The sequence below is a fragment of the Clupea harengus genome, chromosome 23, assembly GCF_900700415.2.
Source record: "Clupea harengus chromosome 23, Ch_v2.0.2, whole genome shotgun sequence".
Lineage (NCBI taxonomy): Eukaryota > Metazoa > Chordata > Actinopteri > Clupeiformes > Clupeidae > Clupea > Clupea harengus.
Window position 1 is genome coordinate 8,542,766 of NC_045174.1, and position 25,280 is coordinate 8,568,045.

At 45.0% G+C, this 25,280-nt stretch overlaps 1 protein-coding gene across 2 annotated transcripts in view; it reads left to right on the plus strand.

The window, feature by feature from the left end:
- atrnl1b (attractin-like 1b) overlaps window positions 1–25,280 on the plus strand; it is a 116,181-nt gene that overhangs the window by 13,551 nt on the left and 77,350 nt on the right. For both annotated transcript variants that reach the window (XM_012814627.3, XM_012814628.3), the window contains exons 3-15: window positions 3,442–3,555; window positions 4,709–4,837; window positions 6,208–6,416; window positions 7,869–8,043; window positions 11,118–11,205; window positions 14,083–14,341; window positions 15,695–15,887; window positions 16,438–16,592; window positions 17,103–17,187; window positions 18,274–18,485; window positions 22,596–22,714; window positions 22,978–23,110; window positions 24,963–25,150. In XM_012814627.3, coding sequence (XP_012670081.1) covers window positions 3,442–3,555; window positions 4,709–4,837; window positions 6,208–6,416; window positions 7,869–8,043; window positions 11,118–11,205; window positions 14,083–14,341; window positions 15,695–15,887; window positions 16,438–16,592; window positions 17,103–17,187; window positions 18,274–18,485; window positions 22,596–22,714; window positions 22,978–23,110; window positions 24,963–25,150 — 2,059 coding nt within the window. The remainder of the gene's footprint in view (window positions 1–3,441; window positions 3,556–4,708; window positions 4,838–6,207; window positions 6,417–7,868; window positions 8,044–11,117; window positions 11,206–14,082; window positions 14,342–15,694; window positions 15,888–16,437; window positions 16,593–17,102; window positions 17,188–18,273; window positions 18,486–22,595; window positions 22,715–22,977; window positions 23,111–24,962; window positions 25,151–25,280) is intronic.

Consider the following 25,280-nt stretch of genomic DNA (forward strand, 5'->3'; position numbering starts at 1 on the left):
AGCTCAGATGGAATTGGGAGGCGAAATTGCGGGATTAGTTTTTTTTTCTTTTTTGAATGATTCCTCTAGGAGCCCGTGTAAACCCCCAGTCTGAACTCCGCTAGAAGCGCAGCTATGGGCCACTTGCTCCTGTTGCTAAACCAGGCCAGATGTGAGTCAGATCCGAGCCGGATCAATAACCGAATCGGAAGCGCTCCTGAGAGGTCAAAAGTTCACTTCCACTGGAGCTGTTGGTGCGGTGATGAAGAAGTGTTTTCCCCCTTAGGTGGAAGTTGGTGGGTGGAAGTTTGTTTGGTGGAAGTTTGTGGGTGGGTCGTCCAGTAATCTCATACACACACACACACACACCCACTAGTGTCCTCTGCTGAGCGGAACACAGAAAACAAGTGTTGTTAAATAAATGACTAAAATGAGGTTAACAAAAAAATGTCTGTCCATGCTGTTGCACTGTTTTGCAAAGTGTTTCTAACCATTTCTAAGATGTTCTCGAAGTGATCTTAAGATAAAATTAAAAAACAAATTAATTGGACCCAAGCCCATGCACGTATCTTAAAAATCTCACACATCAACATCAGAAGCAACTGGCACATTTCTGACTAAAAACATCATTAATCATTTTTCATATGTACAGTCATAGCTTCCCCAAAAGCTGCTTCTGATCTCCATCAAAGATAAGTAGTATGTTGTGGTTTCATGAACAGCACCGTGTCAGCCATTTCACATTGCCTGCATGTGACTCAGAGCTGAAACCCTGGTCAAGTGTTTGTGAGGCCCATATTTTGAATTGCAACATCGTTCAGCACGTAGTTTTGGACAGGAAGAGATTTACTTAAATTTTTTGGACACATCATTACCCCACCATACCGTACTCACATTCATTCCTCCAGAGAAACATTTCCCCAAATCTTCCTCAAGTTTTTGGACTAGATATCATATAATGGCATGCGTGCTGAAATGACCTTAGGCACGTGTCTAGTTCTTTATGTTTCCCTGGATTTACCATGCCACCTCTCTTCTGTGAACTCTTCTCCATTCTGTTTTAAAGTAGTAAGATTTGAAATATCCTAAAAGCAAAGTGTCTGTGTGTCTCTGTGTGTGTGTCTGTGTGTCTCTGTGTGTGTCTGTATGTCTCTGTGTGTGTGTCTGTGTGTGAGTCACAACTCACCCCTAAAGTAGTTTTATAGTGTCTAAATATAAATTCACACCTTCCTCTGCAGACCACATGTAGACCTACATTTCCCTTGCTTTCTACATGGTCTGAGTTTCAGCCATTTTAGCAAGTGTCTGCTTAAGGACATTCATTTGAATGGCTTTAGGCTTCCTCTGCTTCACCTAATCACTTGTCCCCCCTCACTTCTGAAGGTATCCAGTTAATCCATAACTTGTATATAAACCAGCAGGAATGGACCACAGTGCCAAACCAAACTAATTAACCATATCTAGGCCTAACCTAATTGAGCTCCTCTAGATAAAACTTGCGCTGATAACTTAACAGGTTAGGATTTGAGGGTCATCAGCCAATTTGGGTCTAGATTCTGTTTTACTGGTGTTGTAAAATAGCTGATTTGACCTTTCTGTTTGTATTGTTTGGGGTTCACAGGTTAGGTGACGTTCTCATGAACTGGAGTTATTTTTACTTAAACACTATCTTATCATCTACCATGGGCTGTAAGATAACTGCCTTTCTCTCTACAGGAAGTCTTTCTATCTTTTGAGTAGGTTGTCTTTTCAAAAGGAAAACCAGTTGACGCTAAAATGTTCACAAACCCTAGATTAAAATGATAGTTCTTTCTGTTTTGTGCAACCTATTTCAATTTTTCCATCAATTTCACCAAAAGTTGTGCTTGTGACTAAGCTAAGTTACATCTATTGTTAGATTCTTGTATTAATAGCAGACTACCATGTCCCTTTTCTGTCTGCCTGATTTCTCTCATTTGAAACCTGTTTGTGTTCTCCGTGCATTTTCTCTTATCCCCGTTTTTAATCCACATGCAGTGAAAATGTCACAAAAGGGTAATGTTGGTAATCACCGAGCATTTGTGCTAAGATTAAATGATACACATCAAATGTAGGATTGGTTTCAGTTTCCCTTCAGTCTCAAGTAATCATGTTAACCTTCATGTCTAGCTTATTGTATGGATTGCCTCTTTAAATGCAAACAGAAACCCCAGAGGGATCCCACTGTTAAAGATCCGCACCTGACTCACTGTTTCTTTATACACATGAATCACAGACCACAAACCTCTTAAAATAAAAAAGTGTTTGTGAGGCCCATATTTTGAATTGCAACATCGTTCCGCATGTAGTTCTGGACAGGAAGAGATTTACTGAAATTTCTTGGACACATAATCACCCCACCATACCATACTCACAGTCATTCTTCCAGAGAAGTCCAATTATTTCCCCAAATCTTCCTTCAGTTTTTGGACTAGATATCATATAATGGAATGCGTGCTGAAATGACCTTAGGCTCGTGTCTAGTTTTTTTATGTTTCCCTGGATTTACCATGCCACCTCTTCTGTGAACTCTTCTCCATTCTTTTAAAAAAAATCTAAATCATCTCCTAAAAGCAAAGTGTCTCTGTGTGTTGGTAATCACCGAGCATTTGTGCTAAGATTAAATGATACACATCAAATGTAGGATTGGTTTCAGTTTCCCTTCAGTTTCAAGTAATCATGTTAACCTTCATGTTTAGCTTATTGTATGGATTGCCTCTTTAAATGCAAACAGAATGCCCAGAGGGATTCCACTGTTAAAGATCCGTACCTGACTCACTGTTTCTTTATACATGAATCACAGACCACAAACCTCTTAAAATATCTCTCTCTCCAGTAGCTAACAGGTCACACCACACAACAGGATCCAAATCCAATTCCTTCTTTTTTAATGCTGTGTGCATTTGATTGGTTTTGGTCATAAATGCTGGCTGCAGCAGCACCTGTAGTGTTAAAACGTAAAGCCAGATAATCCGTAACCAATTCTGAGGGATTTAACATGCATACCTGTCCCACTCATATTTCTAGCACGCTAGGAACGCAACACGTACTACCTTACTAAGTAGAGTATTAGCATGTGTATGTTGTCACTACCTCATCAGAATATTGGTGCTTTTACATTGATGATTGAATTCAACAGATTGAAAGAATTAGCAAAGCCCAGATCCCCAAGTCTAGATCTGACTCTGGACATTTTTTCATTTCATATGGGAGCTAGAACACCGTAGCAGCAGCGTGCTTTGGGCTATTTAGGATCCGTTTCCTCTTGCCAGCAGGGGCAATGGCATCGTCCGTATGCCACTGCCCTCTCTCCCAGCTGGGCATGTGTGCTGGCTGGCACGGCCCAAACCAGCAGGGACTGATCACGGAGCCGTGGGGTTCTAACACCTCTCTCTCTCTCTCTCTCTCTCTCTCTCTCTCTCTCTCTCTCTCTCTCTGCTCCAGCCCAAACGCGGTCCTGAGGCTACGCTTCAACCACTTTGCCACCGAGTGCAGCTGGGACCACATGTACGTCTACGACGGAGACTCCATCTACGCCCCCCTGGTGGCCGTGTTCAGGTGGGTCTGTTTCACTGCGCCTCAGTCACCACGCCACGCTGTCAGCACAGTGGCCCTTTCTAATGCATTTCTAACACTGAAACGTATGAACAATGTATAACACTGAGCGCAAATATGTTTGAATACATACATTTCAGAGACATTCATTGTGTGATATGTGGCCAGCTCCATTCATTTAAATTTGTATCAGCAGTTTTGTAATGGGTCCTCGTGGCTTAAGGGGATCCATTACCATGGCTGTCTCTTGTAATGAATCCCTGTAAGGCATGCTAGCAGTGGAGTGCAGCCATGGCTCTTAGCCTGCTAGCAGGGTTAAGGCCACAGTTCAACTAAACCCTGTCAGTGAAGTATTATGTTAAGGCCTGGTAACTCCACAGCATGTGAAAGTGTTCAGTACCTACTGTACAGCTAAAAACACTGCCCCCTGTCCAAAGGTACGTTAGTGATGTATGTAAAATACACAAAAGGATCTCCACAAAAATGTTAAGTACAGAGGTGGCTGTTGCAACCATAACATAGGTCCACTACACTGAGGCTTTTTTTCTTCTTCTTCCCACATTGGCAAAATACAACTCAGATACAGATGAGATGGTGCTACTGTGTGTGAAAAGATCTCCCCCTCATTCTATTTCTCCCACACCCCTGAGTCACATACACACACATACACACACACATATACACACAGAGAGACACACACACACACACACACACATACACACAGAGACACACACACACTCCTAATTCAGCTGATGATGATCTGGACCAGGCAGATCAAACAGATGAAAGAAGTGCTTGCAGTTCCCACTGAGCTTGTGCTCATGGCTGTCTCATGACACCAGTGTCTTCCTAGTTGCTGCAGACATCAGACAAATCGGGACATTCAATTTGGCACTTACGGCCATTTAATTTGCACTCGAAATGGGGAGCTAAATAAAAATCACACATAGATGAGTGCGCTCGCCGCTGGAAGTCACAACTCAATTCAAATTGGGACATCCTCCGCTTCCCTCTGACAAATGAAATCTCAGCGGAGTTGCTGCTGCTGCTGCTGCTGCTGCTCAGTCCCACTGGAGGACTTGAGGAGATCTCCCTGGAGACTGATACTACTCTCTCTCTCTCTCTCTCTCTCCCCCCCCCCCCCCCCCCCCCACAGTGGCCTAATCGTACCAGAGGTGCGTGGCAACGAGACCGTTCCAGAGGTGGAGACCACTTCGGGCTATGCACTCCTCCACTTCTTTAGCGATGCTGCCTATAACCTCACCGGCTTCGAGATCTTCTACTCGTGAGTGCCTTCAGAATTTGTTTGCTTACTTATCAACCCTCTCTCTCTCTCTCTCTCTCTCTCTCTTTCTTTTTCTTTCTCTCTATATATTTTTTTTTCTGTCTTACACAGTGTTCATTAAAGTAGCAATTTGTGTTAATGTAAATTATACTATTAGTAATAGTAAAATTGTAAAAGACAGTGAAAAAGGGGTAGTGAAAGACTCCACACAACACACTCAGATCAAATCCCATTCAAAGCAAAGGTTCACATCACTTGTGTTTAGCCTTCCTGCTCATTATCTAAAAATGACGGTACATTTGCAGGTTCGGTATTGGCTGCTGGTGTTATTCACACTGATGCAGCCTCTGTGATGACTGGCCTGCTAAGGCTGTAAGCACTGTAGATTGGGTTGAAGCGTGCCACCTCTAGTGGGCTAATGTGGTATAATACCATAGACATGTTTTCCCATGGAAGTCTCGGCAAAAGATGCCTCATGATGAAGACCAGTTTCAATCGGGCTATTCCATGTCAATTCCACCAGTTTTTCTTTTCTTTTTTTTCTTGAGTAAGATGAATCAGTATAATAGAGCAATGGCGGAATTATCAAGTTATAGGCACTTTTACTGGGTGAAATCCCCCAGCCCCCCCCAGTTGAAATAGCTGCAATTTGATAGTGTCCCAATGACTCTATTATTTAGCTTTTTACCAGGAAAAAAAAACTATTAAAATAAAAATGCCTTGACATGTAATGACCCGATTCTAATATATTTAAACATGTGTTTGTAAAAAGAAGAGCTTTGTTTGAACAGTAAAGGAATTACATGTGTCTGATGTGTCCTGGTTGTCAAAGCACCTTGTAGCCCTTGTTCCCCTCGCCCGACACGCTCCCTTCCCTATCTCGCCCCTGGAGCCGCCGTGGCGTCCTGAGCCCCTTAATTCCGGGCGCAATCACCGCGCCGCAATAGTCCTGTCTGATCCCCTCTCCCCGGAGATGCCGTATTTTATTCTGGCAGCGCTCACAAAGCCCACAGCCGCCTTAGTCACCCTCATTACCATCTCTTCTCCTCGCGCCCCTTATCTGAACACTCATACGTCTCGCTCACCCTACCTCGTTTTCTTAACCTCCCCTTCCTCCTCCTCTCTGATTCTCTCTCTCGTCTTATCATGCTGTATGTCTCTTTTAATCAGTTTATTTCCAACTGTTCCAATGTTGGAAGACTATGACTAGGTTTGTTTCTCTCGCTTTCTTACTCCTCCGCATTATTCTTTCTGTACCCTTTCTTTCTCATTATTCCATGACTCTTCACTCTGTTGTTGTACTGTCTGGGTTGTCTCATCCGCGCCCTTTAACCCCCCCCCCCCCTCTCTCATAACTCTGATGAACTCAGGATAAACTCGTGTCCGAACAACTGCTCGGGCCACGGCAAGTGCACAACGGGCAACTCCATCGCCAGCCGCGTGTACTGCGAGTGCGACGAGTACTGGAAGGGCGAGGCCTGCGACATCCCCTACTGCCGCAACAACTGCGGCAGCCCCGACCACGGCTACTGCGACCTGACCGGCGAGAAGCTCTGCGTGTGCAATGACAGCTGGCAAGGTAGTGGCTATGCATACCTTCACTAACTTACTTACTCACACTCACTCACTCACTCACTCACTCACCCAGTAACACACACTCACACTCACACTCACACTCTCTCTTTCTCTCTCTCTCTCTCGCTCTCACACACACTCACTCACTCAGTAACACACATTCTCTCTTTCTCTCTCTCACACACACATTCACAGACGCAAACTCACTTTCTCTCTCTCTCTCTCCCTCTCCCACTCTCTCCCAAACACACGCACACACACACACACACTCTGACTCTAACTCACACTCACTCCAGTATCTCTGACTCACTCTCTCGCCAACTGTGCGCTGTGCTCTCAATCTAGCATGTATCTCTCTCGCTTTCCCTCCCTATCCTTCTGTGCTCTCTCCATCACCGTATGCTCTTGTTCTGTCACTATCTCCCTCTCCCTTCACGTCTCGTTATCCATCTTTGTCTCTGACTCACTCTCATTCTGTCCATCTTCCTGCTCTCCTCCTCTATGTCCCTGTCTTTTCTCCATCAATCCCCCCTTTGATCCGTCTTCAGCTTGACACCTCTCTCCTAAGCTGAAGTAGAAACCTCTTCAGTGGAGAGCCTTGCTCAAGGCTATGGGGTGATGTCCTGACATCTGCTCTGTGGCCCTGACAGCTTGAAGTCTTTTTTAGCTTGCGCACTGCTGCCACCTTGTGGTGAAACTGAAGCACTGCAGCTGAGTGTTGAAAGCACTGTAGTAGCCCTAAGGGCCCAACTGACTGAGTGTTAACATCCCAATTAACCCCCACTGAGGGTTCTGATGCCACACTCTCCTATAGTGTGTGTGTGTGTGTGTGTGTGTGTGTGTGTGTGTGTGTGTGTGTGTGTGTGTGTGTGTGTGTGTGTGTGTGTGTGTGTGTGTGTGTGTGTGCCTGTCTGCCTGTGTTTGTGTGAGTGCATGCCTGTGGGTAGCATGGTTAATGAAAGCCAGTCAATTATAGGGAACGTGTGAATATGCCGCCGTTGTCACAGTGATCAGCGGAGGGTGGCGAAGCACTGTCATTTGTTTCGCTGAGTGTCGCCGGAAGGCTGGCAGGGAACAACACGAGGTCAGGCGGGCCTCGTGAATCACAGAGGCTAAATATCACTCGCTGTCATCTGGTTACCTTTGTATCTCTCTCTCTCTCTCTCTTTGTATCTCTCTCTCTTTCTCTCTCTCTCTTTTTCTTTCTCTTTCTCTCTCTCTCTTTTTTTTTTTTTTCTCTTTCTCTCACTCTCTCTCTCTATCTCTCTCCTACGTGCTCTCGGTCTCTCTGCATTTTCTATTGTTTCAATGCATTTATTGAATCCCTCTCTCGCAATCTTTCCACCTCACACTGTTAACTGATGTTCATTTATTATGCTCCTATTTCATCTTAATCTCCCTTTCTGTTTTCCGCTAAACCCTCTATCTCCTTTCCTCCCTCTCGCTCTCTCCTCAGGTCCTGATTGTTCGCTGACCGTCCCGTCCACCGAGTCCTACTGGTTCATGCCCAGCGTGAAGCCCTCCGGGACGTCGCTGGGCCGGGCGTCCCACAAGGCCGTAGTGCAGGAGAAGGTCATGTGGGTGGTGGGCGGCTACACCTTTAACTACAGCTCCTTCCAGATGATCCTCAAGTGAGTTTTGGCGGGCAACGGTTGGGGCGGGGGGGGGCCGTGTGTGATTCAGGGTTTGGGGGTTTCAGGGGTGTGAGGCTTGTGCAGATCCTGAGCGTTCGCCCCCCAAAAGCTAAAGCACTAACACATTTTTACTCCCCTCCACTCCACCCACACTCTCACACATCTTGTTTCACTCTTTAGTGTTTTCAAACTGTCGAGGAGGTGCGCGCTTTAGGAAAGCCAGATGGTCGGCCTGCAAAGTGCTGGGGAGGAGAGACACTTTTTTTTTTTTTTTTTTTGGTGCATCTTGTGAACTTCCCTCCTAAGATTTTTCAAGGTTCCTCCTCCAAGTTGCTAACGCTAATGATTTAGCTGAGAGTCACCCTGAGGTCACGCACACAGGCAGCCAAACTCAATCAGCCCCGCTGGGGATTTTGGCTCTGTGTTTGTGCTGATATCAACAAAGGGAGAATTGATATCGGGAGGGATTGATATCGTTGGCTGCTTTTGTCGCAGCTGTGCTTCAGACTGGGAATGAGGATCTGAAGGCAAACATGGGCTGTGGCTGTGGCTGTTGCTGTTGCTCTAACTTTACAACAAACAACAAATCCACCGGGAACATTAGCTCAAATTGACTAAATACGACATACATAACATGTTACAAATCAAATCATCAAATGTTCTGCTAGTTGAAAGGAGCTTTTGTGACCCAGCACCGTACCCCAGGATCTCCCCAGAGGGTTGCAGGCCCATCGGCTCTTCCTCTGGACATCCTGTCCTTGGGGGGAGGCCCTCCCAGTTCCGGCGCCTTAGGTTCACTGTTCCCTGCGTCCCCTTCCCTTTCAGTCTTCAGCCAGCCTTTCCGAGGTAGTCCTCTTTTGAGGTCAGGGTTTTTCCTGGGTCAAAATGGGTCTTCGGTGCTCCCAAAAAAAAAAAGGCGCGCTACGCACGCTCAGCCTATGTTACCGTGTCACCTTATTAGCAGACATCTATGTATTTTTTTTTTTTTTTTTTTTTACCATTTCATAAATAATGGAGGCTACGTATGCTTGAGGAAATCATTTTGCTTCCACTTTAGATTAAAATAGATAGGCTAATTAATAGATTGACAATAGTCCAAGCCCCATGGTGCTATCATGTTAGGTTCAAAGATTATTAAGGTTTACCTCTTTACATATATATGCAAACTACTGAAATGTATATCAATAGAATCTAGAACTAACCAGTGGTCAGAAATGTAACACACAAATTATGAAATTCAAGTTTATCTATTATTACTATTCATTTTTATTATACAAACCTACATACAATTTTTTTTATTATTATTATTAAAACTGTCCACAAATATGTTTAATAGTGTGTTTAACTTCTATTGGCGCACCAATGGAGGCTGCGTTGGAAATCGTTAATCAAACTTTTGTCAGCATTTTGAGTGGAAATTTAATTTGCATTTGTACAGGTGTATTCGGGCACGTCGGGCTGGCCCTCGCAGCGGAAGGACAGTTTACAACCGCACCGGTTTATCAATGACAATATTAATATTATTATATTCGAGACACAAATCTATCCGCTCTCCTCAGAACGAACTGAGCTTTCATTGATAAATCAATGCGGTTGTCTGCCTCTCCCGAGGCCCGCGGTCTACTGGTACTCGTTCAAACGGGTAGACAACTCAAATAATAGCCTACACCTGTGTAGGTCCGCAACATAGCAAATATGTTAATACATTGAAAGCCATGAATACTGAAAATGGAATGTTATGCTCAAAATCACCGCCGACTGATGGTCAGGATGCATACGCAAGTTGAGTTATTGAGTGATTGGCTGTTGGCTGCTCTGTCCATTTGCGCACCTCACAGTTGCGTATTGATCAGACAAGAAGACACGCTTATCAACTCGATTACTATTGATCAAAACAGAACGAGGGTTCGGCTGTAGCTTATACTTGAAACATACTATTGAGAACAAATTCGCTGACATGTACTGCACGTGTGATGAATTGTGGCTTAATGGTTTTGAGCCCTCACCGTCGACTTCAAGGCGGCAGCTGCCTGGAAGGCGCTCCTAGCTTGCCACTTTAGAGAAGACGTTGGTTTGAATTTGAGCAAACAGCTAGCTAGCAGTTGTCTACACTTGGTTAAAAATGTAATTACGGTAGATTCATGCTAGCATTGCGCTAAATAATTAAACAGCTAACATGAATTCGTGGTGCTCACAAAGTCAGTTATTGTATATGGCATTAATATTATTCTAAAACACCTTCACTAGTTGTTTTAACCAGATTTGTAAGCAGGTTGAAAACAACATTTTTGAAGTAAAGTGCCTTGGTTTAAAACCGCTAAAAGCTAGCTACATTAAGTTGCTTGCTCAAATCTCAAATTCAAACCAACGTCTTCTCTAAACTGGCAAGCTTGGAGAAGCCTCTGTTCAATGATTGGCTCAGGGGGTGGGAGGAGGGATGCGCCTTCCAGGCAGCTGCTGCCTTGAAGTCGACGGTGAGGGCTCAAAACAGCATTAAGTTCAATTGCGCCATGAATGACAGCTTTTTTTTTTTTTTTCACATACTTTTTTTTTTGCCTTAGGCGCTCGGGATTTGTTGTAGGCGCTCGGGAAAACGGCTTAGGCGCGCGCCCAAATTTTCTCTATGCAGGAAAAACCCTGGAGGTCATCTCGGTTATGGCCTGTCCCGTGACTCACCCACTGTTGAGGTCTGCGTACGCCCCATAGATGGTATCTGAAAATCTGTTCTGTTTTCTGAACTGTTCTTATGTGGGTTTTTTTTTTCTCAATGGCGAAATAATGTTTACTATCCTGGTGTGTTCCGTCCTTCATAGAGAGTGAAGAAATTAGATGTTCTTTTATCAGGTATGAAGTGTTCTGGGTCTTCTAGGGGTGAATGTGATGCAGAGGAGTTTAGTTGCATGTGTCTGTGTGTGGTCTGTCCTGTGCTATAACCTGGAGAGTGGCATCTTGAACACTGTGCCCAGCACAGCAGCAGAGGTGGACTTAGAGTTGGGAGATGTTGAGTTGTATAGAGTTCATTTTTGTATGGAGTTAAATTGTATGTGTCTGTGTGTGTGGTTTGTCCTCAGCTATAACCTGGAGAGTGGCATCTGGAACACTGTGCCTATCAGCAGCGGACCCCTGCCGAGATACGGCCACTCCCTCGCCCTTTACCAGGTATGCGCAAAACTTGATTGATAGCATGGCTGGAAAAGAAAATACTTGGAAATATCCTCTCAAATCTACACACACACACATCACTGTTACGTGAACACACACATCACTGTTACGTGAACACACACATAACTGTTACGTGAACACACACATAGCTGTTACGTGAACACACACATCACTGTTACGTGAACACACACATATTAACACTTATTAACACAGCATTTCTTGTCTGGGGGGTTTGAAGAAAAACACTTGGTGGACATAATAGGTGTCAAATGGTTCTGTGCAGTAACCAAACATTGGAGCTTTTAGACCAGAGATGATGCTGCAGGTGAAATTATGCTATCAACTCAAAGCTTGTAATTGGCCTTCTGCATAGTTAAGGCAAAGATGGATGCTCAGCAGTTCCTGAGTCAGGGGACCTATGAAGTCATTTGCAAAGTTAGCTGAAATAGCATGTCAGCTTGCATATAATGGACTGCTGACAGTGCTGGTGCCAATTTGAATTGAAAGATGTGGACACTTACACTGCACTGTGCTGTTTGCTTGAGTTCGTCCTAGCAGGAATGTGACATCCTATTCCCCAAGAGGCACAATGGAGCAGCCATTTAATGTCTAAATTCCAGGTCAGAACTAGACACCTCTCAGCAAAGAGGTGCGACCTCGTAGGAGCGTGGCTTCCCAAAAGATGAAGGAGGCTAGGAAAGAGACGAGCAATGTTTCCTGGCATAGATCTTACGGATGCTTGGTGTTTTGTATTAATGTTTTAATGTTCTGATAGAGATAGGCCGCCTATAGCAGAAGCCTGTTGCTATCAGTTCTCCAAAACAAACACAAAAATGTTAACAAAAAGAATGGTTGGTCTGAGTGTTCAGGGTTTCAGAAACAAGTCAAGCATCTTGTTTATTGGAGGACAAAAGGTCCGTGTGGCTGCACGCAAGAGGGTTTTGTGAACTAATTGATTTCACTCTATTGAACCGGGGTGGATCACTGTGTTGAGGTTGAAATAGGCAGCATTTCCTCTGAGGATGAAATAACATGAGTCAGGATTTTCAAGCAATTGGATTGAATGGGAAATGGGGAAAAAGTTACTTACCAAACACAACAGGGACTTATGTTTGTTTGTTTTAATCCACAGAGGGAGGGTTTCTCATTTGTGGTCATTTCCACAAGATGTCAGTTAATCCAAAGATGTGGTTTCTGCTAGCCATTTCACATATTCCCCAAAGACAACACTGACAATTGCACTTCATTAACAGCGTAAGGCTTGTAATGCTCTGACCAGCTTGAATTACGACTTTACTCTATTGACAAACACCAGTGTTACTTTTTTGGGACTAGCTGTCTGCTGTGAGGTCCCAGTAATTAGTTATTTACCATAAACAAACACAAATTAGCAAATTAGCAAAAAAGAAACGGGCGATGTGAGTGAGAGATACTTGTAATACATGTAAAAGCCTCCATCAACAACAGGAGGTCTGGCAGGACTTTTAAGTACGTACTTTTAAGTGTGCCATTGTCAAACATAACACATTACAACACAAGTTGTCATGGCAACTAGACGTTATGGAATTACTGTCCTCCATGTAGTATTACTATGCAACCTCACAGATAGTGGCCAGTTTGTGTGGTGGTGTCTCCTACACCAGGTTGGGCACAACAAAGGGGAGAACCGCAAACAAACACTAATGACTTCTACATCTAGTCCTGTGTTACAGTGGAAACATGTCTCTATGTATGTGCCAGTCCAGCAGTGACAGTTCCACATCCAGACAACACACACACACACGCATACACACAGACTGACACACAAACACACACACACACACACGCGCGCGCATACACACAGGCTGACGCACGAACACAGAAACACCGACTGGCACACAAAAGGGACTCTCTGTCTCTCGCTGGCGGCGTGCAGGCAGCTGACCAATCAAAGGGGGCCGTTTGCCCAGGGAGCCGTCTTGTACCTGTGTTTCCCGCCAGTAATTAGCCACTCATTCAAAGTCGCTCTGAACACCCTCACATCACAAATCCTCTCAGCAGTGGACTTGGAACAAACAAAAAGCTGGCTGGCAAGCGCTGGCGCTTTACCCTGACACAAACCCCTTCAGGCCTAGCCAATCAGCTTGAGCACAGGGGGGGGGGGGGGGGGGGTGCTGGTGGGGGATAGACAATTGACAAGGAGAATCATACTTGTTAGATTGGAGCTGGAACAGAATCTTTGGGCATTCCGTAGCGGCTAGACACGGCATGGGGTGGAATGTGCGCTGTTGTGCTGTTCATGTTTGAACAGCAGGTGGCAGACTTGAGCCGGGAATGATCCCGTCGCTGTTCTGCTATCTTGCTCTCTTGCCATGTGGGTTTTCCCGGCCTCTGTCTTTAGCTGTGTATATAAATATTTATGAATTTACTCTCAAGTGCACCCATAACATGCTAGTTTTCATATTCATGCTGTGTGCAATCAATGTTTAATTGACTGTATAATACTCGGTCACGGGACCCAGTTCTCAGTTGTTTTTGCCAAAGCCGGGTCATCCTTGTTTTGAAGCAGTGCGCCTGTAAAGCCCTGAGGACAATTAATGCAAGCCCTTCTTATTCCTCTTGTGTTGTCACAGTCAGTCTGCACAGCATAATTAAGCAAATCTGTTTCCTGCTGTCTCTCTCTCTCTTTCTTGCTCTCTCAATCTCTGAAAATGTGCCCTTTCTCTTCATGCTCAACATAACCATGGCCCGACATAATCTTTCTCTCTCTCTTCTGCTGTCTCTACTCCCGTTGTTATACACCTTTGACTTTTGGTGTCCTTTAATCTCTCAATCCCTCCCTTCATCTCTCTTTCTCTCCTTCCTCTCCCCCCCCCCCTCTATCTCTGTCTCCAGGATGACATCTACATGTTTGGCGGGAAGCTAGAGATGGGCTCAGGCAACGTGACGGACGAGCTGTGGGTCTTCAGCATCCCAAGTCGGACGTGGTCTCAGAGGTCGCCGTCGACGCAGGCGCACACGGGCCAGGTGTTCGCCGCGGAGGGCCACTCGGCCCACGTGGCGGAGCTGGAGAACGGCGACCCGGTCATGGTGGTCATCTTCGGCTACTCGTCCATCTACAGCTACATCAGCAATGTGCAGGAGTACAACATCAGTGAGTGTCGTCTTAGCTTCGGCGCCGTGTGGCTCTTGGGGGCTCGTCCGGGGTTCAAGTGAGCCGGGGTGGGTGGGTTAAGGGTCCCCCTCGAATCCCCAGCAGTCCGTCCGCAGCGAGCTACGTCGGCGTGATTGCAGAATTTTTTACTTGCCTCTGTCATTTTTTGCGCTTAGAGTGAGCACAACGCTGAGGCTAGCAGAATCTTGCCATCTGTTATGATGGATAAGGGGATAAGGGGGAACCTTTTTAACATGTCTCCTTCGCACAATTTCCAATTTATCTCAAGCTACACAAACCTAAATAATCCCCACACCAAGCTGCCACATTAATTCTGAAGTCAACTCATGTAAATTGAACTTGTTTTGCAATAAGAACAGTTTTGTATAGTTTCCGTATGTCTTTGAAAGTCTGTTATTCTTTTGTTTTGGCTGATTGAAAAAGCCAGTCTGAAATAGGGCTGCCATATTGTCATCTTAACACCAGATGGCGCTGCTGCTCTAATAGGTTGTGGATGGTGTCTAACTAAAGGTCCAATGCAGTGTTTGGGGTTGGGTAGTTGGGGAAGGGAGGGGAGGGTGGTGAGGAGTCAATTAAAAGCAGGGCCAAGTTAGAGTGGCTGTCAGGAGGGATTGTTTTTAACCTTGAGCACTGATCTCTAGACCTCGCTGTGATTGCTTGCCGCTCATCTTTCTCTCTCTTCACTCCTCGTTTCACTGTCGTTTCTCTCTCTCTCTCTCTCTCTCTCTCCCCCTCTCGCTCTCGTTGTATGAGTCATAGGCTTAAGGAGGACTCATACTCTTATGTAAATAATGGCCTTTTAAAAGACTCCATTTTAGTTGAGGACTGTAAAGGTTTTTTTTTCTGGAGGGGGAAGACTCTGAGCTGTGGTCTGGATCAGTGATATTACAGAGTGCCCACAAGTGGTTTCAGAGGACTTCAACCCCTGTGAATAAAATGTGGAACCAGTCTATAAGCTCTCGGCTCGTGGACCGAAACTACTAATATGCTCTAAACCTCCACGTTCATTTCACGTGGTGATGTGATTAACTTTAAGACCCGTGTAGAAAGAGCAGCTGGTCTGGGCAATTTCAAACCTCTTATAAGTTTTAAGTCGTATTTACCGAGATCTTTTTGGCCCATGACCAGGTGTTAAGGTTTCTGTATTGCACTGAATTGTCTGTTGTCTATGGGACCATGCTTGAGATTTTCAGCAAGAGCTGCCATGTTGCTGTAAATGATGATTGGTCTGTATGTGGCATAGCAGTGGGTAGTAATGAATGGCTTCATCCATCTCTCGCTCTCTCCCCTGCCCATCTGTCTGTCTATCACCCCCTCATGCCCTCTCTTCAGGGACGAACGAGTGGCAGATCCCGGAGACTCGGGGGGCGATTGCTCTGGGCGGCTACGGCCACAGTAGCGTGTACGACCCGGGCAGCAAGTGTGTGTTTGTCCATGGCGGCTACAAGTCTCTGCCCAACAAGAACAACAACAAATATGGCCTGGTGGACGACCTGTACCGCTACGAAGTCCCCACGCGCACATGGTGAGCTCAGACAGGCTGATGGATGCTTCTGTGGGCTCACTGAATAGGCACACACACACACACACTAACAAACACATGTTAACACAAAATGAACACACACATATGGAGACAAACATTTGGTACACAGTTGGACATTCTGAGGGTTCTCACAAACATTCAAGACACATGTTACATTGTGTACTCTGGACGAAAAGATGCACACACCACTACACATAACATATGGTGTTGATGTAGAGACACTTTTTGAACACACGGAAGCTGACAATAGACATATGCGCATATACTGACAACATAGATACTGAGTGACAATTTCAAATAAATGTTTGGTTAAGACACAACACTTGAAAACTGCAGCACAAGTATTGTGTGAACCCATTCAAAGGCAGGCCACACTGTAGACCACACTGTAGTTTGTTTTTTCCTAAACCGTTCCCATACAAAACCAGCGACAGCAGCAATTACCTGTGGGCTTGTCTTAAGACCTGTAATCGGAGTAGTTCTCATGGTTTTTGTGTTTTTGCTTTTTTGTTTTTTTTCCGACACATTCCAGGACGATCCTGAAGGAGAGCTCTTATCCCCGCTACCTGCACTCCGCCGTGCTTCTGGGTGGAACCCTCCTCATCTTCGGAGGAAACACCCACAACGACACGTCGCTGAGTAACGGGGCCAAGTGCTTCTCCACCGACTTTCTGGCATATGACATCGGTACGCCTTGCCACTTCTTTGCCCTGTCGTCCCCTCACTTTCCCACATCTCCTCGAATCCATGGGTGGTCCCTCCCCGTGAAATGTTTGTTTGTCATAATGTCAAGCTGGCATCAAGGTCGTCCTAGAGTACCCATATCATCTTACTGTTAAGCTTAAATGAGTGGGTGTTCCGCTCGAAAACATCTGTTTTTCAGAAGGCTGTGTTAAAGGCAAGAGAACAGCTTGGTGTTTTGTCATGCAACCTTGAGAAGTGATTAAAGAGAGTTTAGTTTCAGATACAAAAAAAGAAGGAAAAGGAAAACTAAACAACCAGCCTATACATAGTGTGTTTGTGGATTGGTGATGGCATGAAATCAGGCCATGAAGGCCTGAAGTGGTTTAAGTGTGCCATCGTCAAACATAACACATTACTAAGTATGTACTTAAAAGTACTGCCAGACTTCCTGTTGTTGATGGAGGCTTTTACACAAAGTATCTCTCTCATATCGCCTGTTTCTTTACATCTCAGCTTGTGACGAGTGGAAAGTCCTTCCCAAACCGAACCTCCATCGTGACGTGAACCGCTTTGGACACTCGGCTGTAACCAGTAACGGGTGAGTGTGCATCGAATGTGTGTACTTCCTATGTCTGTGACGCCTATTAGTGCTAATTTCTTGAACCGAGGAAATTGTGACTCCCTGTATGTGCTTTTGTGTCTGCCGTCATTTTGATGTTAATTCTTTGTATTATTTTAATTCTTTATCAACCTTCCCAGGGAGTGCAATTGAAAATGAGCCTTTTGTCTGACTGAGGCACATAGATAGTACAGTTAATTAGCGTGTATTGTTCCCAATAAAAAAATAAAAATGGTCTCAAATCCAAACAAAGCTAAATATTAAAAACCTTAAACTTTTTTTATGAGCTCTGTAAGACAAAGCACAAGGTTTTTCGCAAGTCTGTTCTTCCGAGACTCGCCAACCAATCATAGTGATCAACTAATCATTAAGTCCAAGATTAATGGGATTAATTGTTTAAGACCTCGGCCGCGTCTCCTTGATTAATAGAATCAATTGTCTTAATGCTGGAATGGAGAACATACAGGGCTTGTAGTGCCTTGAGAAATGACCTCCAAACCAGTGAAAGCACTCTTAATTTAATCTGGCTAGGGCTCGCTTCCCAGACAAGGATTAAGACTGATCTCGGACAAATTTGTTTTGAATGTGGAACTGATAATTGAACGTAGTTTGTTGTGGACCTCCCTTTCGGACAATTGGGCCCTTTGCGATGCTAAGTGAATGCAAATATATTGTGAGAGCGTGCTGCGCATCGTAAATATTCAACCGAGGGTAAAAGGGGGGGGGTTGATGTGACGTCTTGGCCCGACAATTAGCCACTGCTTGCGTTGCATTGTCAGTCTGATCGTGCTTGAGGAGCTGCATAAGCAGTGGGATTAAAAAAGGCTTCTATTGAACCACACTTCACGGGCTTAAGAACAGCATCAAAAGCCCATTTGCACTTAGCTGTTGTACTGAATTGTAGAGAATAATTTTTGTTTGTGTGGATATAAATAAGTGGAATAGACATTGCAGCACGCCTAGATAAAGCTGGTGTCAGGTACCTAGCAGTGAGGGATCCTTAACTAATGTCCGAAGAGCAGTGCTAACAATGTACCCAATGTTGCCTCCACCTTTCCCCCACAGGTCCATGTATGTGTTTGGGGGCTTCTCCAGTGTGCTCCTGAACGACGTGCTCGTCTACCGACCCCCAAACTGCGAGGCCTTCCCGGACGAGAAGCGGTGCGTGAACGCTGGCCCCGGGGTCCGCTGCGTCTGGAGTCGGAACCGCTGTGTCTTCTGGGAGCCGGGCCCCGTCAATGGCACCTTGCCCGCGTCCTTTTGCCCTCTGAAACCCGGTAGGTGGTTAACTGTTAAGTGACCCCAAGGTGAACGTGCCTCGCATTGGGATGGAAAATTGTTTACACCAAACTCCAAAGAAATACACTCGTACAACACACACACTGTCGATGTCCCAGTATAATCACCCATATAAGGCACTGTAAAACCTTCAACCTGTTCAAGGAACTGGCAAAGGAATATTATTCGATTTCTTCCTAAATGTGAAGGGATGGTGATGGAGAAGGCTGCCACACACCAACAGATTAAGGGGAAATGATGTCAAACTGTGTTGCCCATTGACAAGAAAAAAAATTGAGATACATTTAAGTATTATTTAAGGATTTCCTAGTTTCCTAGTGATGACAGTCATGATCAGAGTTTCGCTGACATATTTAGGTCACCACAAAGTTCTGTGGATGGCAGCATGTGCAGCGAAGGTGATAGAGCCCTGAATTAGCACTCCCAGTGGTAAAGAGCAGGTGGAGGCTCTCCATAACAAAGGATGTGCTCAGTCATCTGGAACCGCAGCGCAGGCGGAGATGAACTAAACCTCATCCCCAGCGGTTTCGTCGTCGCAACCCATGAATACGTGGATGTGTTTCAGCTAAAATTCACTCTTTGACAGAGCAGACTGTTTTTTAAACGTATAGGTTATAGATATTTCAGATCCAGAGTCAATCAATCTTACACACAGCCTTCCGTGCTCCTATCTCCAGTGTGTTGACTGGAATCGTTTATGTATCGGTCCAAGACACAACGTTTGTTTCCCGTTTACAGAACAATCGCTGTGTACAAATACTAGTTTTACACAGTACGGGCCGCTTGAGGGCCGTGAACTGTTCCGAGGAGTAATCCACTGAGTTTAATTAAACGTGTTTTGGATCAGGGTTCCCACGGTCATGGAAGTCCTGGAAAAGTCCTGGGATTTTAAAATCCCATTTTCCAGGCCTGGAAAAGTCACAAAATTCAGTGCATTCATTGAAAGCTTTGGAAAAGCCATTCAATTTGATTATGTTGTATATGTAGGACTAATTAAATTAATTATGTCTTCCATGGGTAATGTTATCTTTTGCAAATGTCTGCAGTGTAATGCAGTTTCCAATTGACATAGTCTAGCTAGCCTAATAGAAAAGTGATGGACGAGGTTGTTGTTTAACTTATATTTTGTTGGGCAATTTTAAATTTGTACGCAAAGAAAATGGGTGGGAACCCTGTTGGAATAGAATCGCGGACTGCACCTTTTAAGGTTACATTTAGTGTGTGTGTGTGTGTGTGTGTGTGTGTGTGTGTGTGTGTGTGTGTGTGTGTGTGTGTGTGTGTGTGTGTGTGTGTGTGTGTGTGTGTGTGTGTGTGTGTGTGTGTGTGAGTGAGTGTATATATTAGGGGTGGGAATCTCTTGGCACCTCACGATTCGATTCGATTCCGATTCAGAGGTCAACGATTCGATTCTAAACCGATTCTCGATTCTAAACCGATTATCGATTATCAATTCTAAACCGATAAAACGATTATCGATGCATCTCAATTTTTAAAACATTTGAGTTTGCTATTTAGAGTCTCAAATCACTTCCTACTTTGTGTTTGATAAATCAACAGATCTATTTTTTTTTTATTAGAGAAAAAGTTTTTCCTTGTCACAATTATGACTTTCTATGAACAATGCAATAATCGATGCAGCTTGCATTTCAACACAAAATGAATGTGTAAAAAAAAAAAAAAAAAAAATATTAATTTTTTTTTAATTTTTCTTTTTTTTTTTTTAAATCGATTATGAACTTTTCTGAATCGAGACAGAATCGTTCTAAAGAGAATCGAGAGAAATCGAAAAATCGATTTTTTCCCCCACCCCTAGTATATATACTATATATGTGTAAAGGCTTTCCAGTCCTTTGATGATGAGAGTGATGTTTATTTCATCTTCACATCTAGATTTCACATGTACACTTTTTAAAGGAACTGTGTATAGTTTTAAGTGGCATCTATTAGTTGAAACGGAATATTGTGTTCATAATTACGTTTTCATTATTGTATAGATTACCTTTAACTCTGAATCGCTGTGTTAGCCTCAGAACGAGCTCTTTGTATCTACATAGGGGAGCGGGGTCCTCTTTCACGGAGTGTGCCATGGCCAAATGCGTAAATGTGTAATATCGGCTGACGTTCCCTACTACACCTCTACTCCGCCCCTACTAAGTGAGAATGCAGTGGAGTGTGACTGTGATATTGAGAATGTGAACAAACAAACGGATGAACAATTTGAAGGAATGGGGGGGTGGTGGTGGTGGGGGGGTCTACTTATTCGACTCACTGAATTCCCAACATGTTGTGTGCCACCCAGTTCCCCCTTCTCTTTGTCTCTCTCTTACTCCCTCCGTCTTTCTCTCTCTCTCTCTCTCTCTCTCTCTCTCTACCTCTTCTGTTGGGGAGAAGGAGGGGGTCTTTGGGAAGGCTTCCCCCAACAAGTTGGCTGTGGAGAGTGGATTGTTACCCAGAGTTGTCTGGCCTGCTGGGCACTGCCAAGCCCTGTTTGATCTTCATCCGCCTTTCAAAACACAGCCAGGAAATCACTAGGCAAGCGGAGTGTGCACCCTCTTTCATACACACAGACACACACACACACAGTGTAAACTACTGCTCAACGTGTACTGTCTATTGTGTGTGTGTGTTTGCCTCATGTAACTAGAACATGAAAAAAGGCCTATAGCGTCGGTATTATAGGATTTAAAAAATTCAAACCGGAAGGGCTGAGCAGTGCATCGTGGGAAATTTCCTCACCAAAGGCCAAAGGCTCTTTTGTGCCTGTGTGTGTGTGTGTGTGTGTGTGTGTGTAATAGAGAGAGCAGTCAGGTAAAAAAATGATCCCTCTCCATCTTTGTCAAAGAAACTGCAATGAAGACAAAATGTAGTATCACAGAAAGCGAGGGATGGAGAGGGAGAGAGAGAGAGAGAGGACGTGTTAATTATTGAATGAAGTGCCATCATCTTATCATTTGGGGGGGGCTGGAGAGGGGCGACAGGGCGGCACACTCTTTCCTTGCGTAACTCCCCTTTACTTTGAAGTTTTGTTGATTAGCGGGAAAGCGGCAACAGGGAGAGTATTTGGAGGGCAAACAGTTTCCTCGCCCTACTTTGCCTTGCATGAGGCTTTACGGAGGGGCGGAACAAGAGGGCTGATTCATTCAGGGCCCAATCTGTTTCAGTCCAGATGCTCTCTGGGTTGCCTGTTATATGACGGGACAGTCAGATTCTTAACAAAATGGATGCGTATTGGAGAGGCTTTTCTTTGTATTTTTTATTCTTTTTGTGTTTACTTGATTCGATTAAGTGCACACGTGTTTGAAGCAAATATAGAGCGCGTGCTTTGCTTATTCAAATATAGTTTTGTGTGAAGTGTGAAGTTATTTTCAACATTTGAGTAACGATTGAGTTGAGGGAGTAAATATGTTTTCGTAGCCTTTCATGTTGGAGTTAAATAAGACACTGGGCAAATGTGTGCATAGTTGCTCGGCAGGACGGGCCAACAAACACACACTCGCAAACACACGCTCACACACAGCAATTTAATAAAAGGAATTTCTTCTGTCAAATCCTATTAGTGCTTATTTGGGCATTTGGTTGGCTGATTCTTTTTTTGCCTGATTCGATTCAGTCCTTAATGAATCATGGCCTAGGGTGGGTTTCGTTTCAGGTCATAAGCTGTAATCCGCTTTGTTGTCTTCCAACGGGAGGAAAAACATGCATCGAGCCAATGTGATTGGAGGTGCGACCCTGTTTATCGGCGAGCCAAATTGCATTATGGGTTTTTCTATTTAATTGTTGATTTCAGTGATTTCAGGTAAGTGCTGGGTGCACTTGTGTACACTGGTGATGAACCATTAAGCCCGGCGGGGAATACGGCAAATAGGAACTAAACGGGAGAACGTTTCCTCACAGTTTTGCCTCTTGTGGATGGGTTCATGTGGACCACGAAGAGAAGTTGCTCTCCTACAGTGTAACCTAATTATGCATATGTGCTTTTCCCCCATTAAAACCCTTGAATTTAAACTCTCTTTTTTCTCCTACCCCACCTTTTCTTCTCCGTCTCTGCCTTTCCCCCCTTTCTCTTCCTCTCCTCCATCCCTCTCCAGCCCCCATTGACGAGCGCTGCTATCGTTTCTCGGACTGCGCCAGCTGCACCTCCAACACCAACGGCTGCCAGTGGTGCGATGAGAAGAAGTGCATCTCGGCCGGGAGCAACTGCTCCATGGTGAGTGGCGCCCCAGGTCCAGCCAGCTCACCCTCATATGCACCCCGTGGGCCAGATGGACTGCAGTTTGAATGTTACATTGCCATTTCTCATAGTGGTGTGCCAATGGAAACTCAGGGTTTAGGCCCTCATTCTTCATAGTCTAGCTAACCACTGAAATGTTACTCCGTAGTGATGTGGTTAGGAAAGGTACTTTTTTTGGTGTCTCTCTCTGGCTCTCTCTGGTGCCCTGGCTCATCTCTTTCTCTCCATTGACCTCCTAGCCGGTGAAGAACTTCACCCGGTGCACGTTGAGGAACGAGCAGATCTGCGCCAAGCTGGTCAACTGCAAGAGCTGCTCCCTCAACCGCAACTGCCAATGGGACGCCCAGCAGCAGGAGTGCCACGCCCTCCCAGGTGAGCGGAGCAACGCCATTGGCCGATCCCCACTGTCAGTGGGACAGTGCCAGTCTCCTTGCCTCTCAATAAGCCCAAGTTTTCACCATGGCAACCCTTGTCTTTGTTCTGACTTGTGACATCCGATCAAGTGTCAAAGCTGTCATGGTTTGGCGCGAAAGCATGTCTCTCGCACGTCACACGGAAAGCTCTGCCAAGAGTCTTGACAAGCAGTCGAGACGCGTGAAGGGCTAGTTTTGATTTGAATGGTTTTGAACAGTTGCCTGCCAGATCCTCGCTCCTTTCCTCATGCCCTGCCTCGTGCTCTGTTTATGGATTTGGACCTTGTAGTTATTTTGTTATTTTTGAAAGTCTGCTCCTTGTTCCATTTAATTCCCTCCAACTTTCTTTTTTGTTTTCTTTTTTTTACCTTTTCATTTTTTTGCTTGTGGTACACACACCTGTGAGAGGCTCCCTCTCAGTGTATGTGTGTGTGTGTGTGTGTGTGTGTGTGTGTGTGTGTGTGTCTGACTGTGTGTTTAGCAGGTGAGATTTAGCAAAGGATGCCAGTGCTCCATCCATAATTCAATTCGTGAATCACTTCCCCCGAGGCGCTGTGGCTACTCAGAACTGGATATCCGGCCCTCGCGTGTGATCTATTTTTGATGCTCATGACAGAGGCTACACACACACACACACACACACACACACACACACACACACACACACACACACACACACAAACAAACTTGTCTCACGCCAACAGAGATAGAAGTGGGTCAGGTAGGATTGTTTTCCTGCCGCGCTAAGGAAAATGGCGCCTCAGTTAGAGTGTGAAGTTCTGGCAGGGCGTGATGTACTCAGACGGAGTCTGTCGTTTTCTAAAGCTTGCTGCCGTCTCCACTTGCAGTGGCAGAGATGGGGCTGAGTGATGCGATACCTCTGGACATTTCCCTGGCTTTTTGTTATTTAGTCATTTTATTTATTTATTTATTTTGCTCAGGAATGCTTACATAAACACACCTGCCCTTGCTGCATTTTAATTTTTTTGTCCGCCCCCTCAAAGAGCTGAGCTTTACTCACTGCTCATTGAATACGCCCCCACAGATACTCATACTCATACACACACACACACACATACACATAGGCACACAAAATAAAACTCATACACATTTGCATGTGCACAAACACACTCTCACACAAAAACACATACACAAGCATGCTCATACAGCTTATAAATATGTGCATACACACACATATTCATAACCTATTGAGAACACACACTAATATACACACAAACATACACAAACATACACAAACATACACACACATACACACACATACACATACGCAAACACAAAAACCACACACTCATACCCATACTCATTTGCAAGTGCAAACGCACAAACAAACTCTCACACAAAAACACACACACATGCACGTTCCTACAGCTTAAAAACATTCGCATACACACACATTTTTATAACCTTTTGAGAACACACACACACACACACACACACACACACTCCGGGCCTTCCTTCACTCATAAGATAAAAATCACAGGGGTTGTTTATACTGCTCCGAGCCTTTAGCGCTATGCAAATGTGTTTTTATAGACCGCTGAGACTTGAGTTGGTGGGGAGAGTTTATTTTTTTTTTAATGGAGAAAGCGCTCCAGTAATGAAGCAATTTTTTAATCTCGCTGCACCACGAGGCTCTGTGTGTGCCAAGCTGAACCCAGACGAGGAGGACGGCCGTCGATGGATGCCGCCTAACGGCCAGAGCGACCTTAAGGCCTAGCCTGGCACCAAGCCCTGGGGCTCGCCTAACAACTTACCCGTCTCCCCTCTTCCTCCCAACCCCTCGTTTGCAGCCCAGCTCTGCGGGGAAGGCTGGAGCCACGTCGGCGAGGTGTGCCTGCGCATCAACTCCAGCCGCGAGAGCTACGACAACGCGCAGCACTACTGCAAGAACCTGGACGGCAGCATCGCCTCCCTCACCAAGGCCAAGCAGGTGGACTTCGTCCTGGAGGAGCTGCAGAAGTACCAGCTGCAGGAGAAGGTGTGTGTGTGTGTGTGTGTGTGTGTGTGTGTGTGTGTGTGTGTCTATACTAATTCATGTGTGTGCGTGTGTGTGTGTGTATGTCTATACTAATTCATGTTTGCATTCATGTGTGTGTGCTTTCTATGTA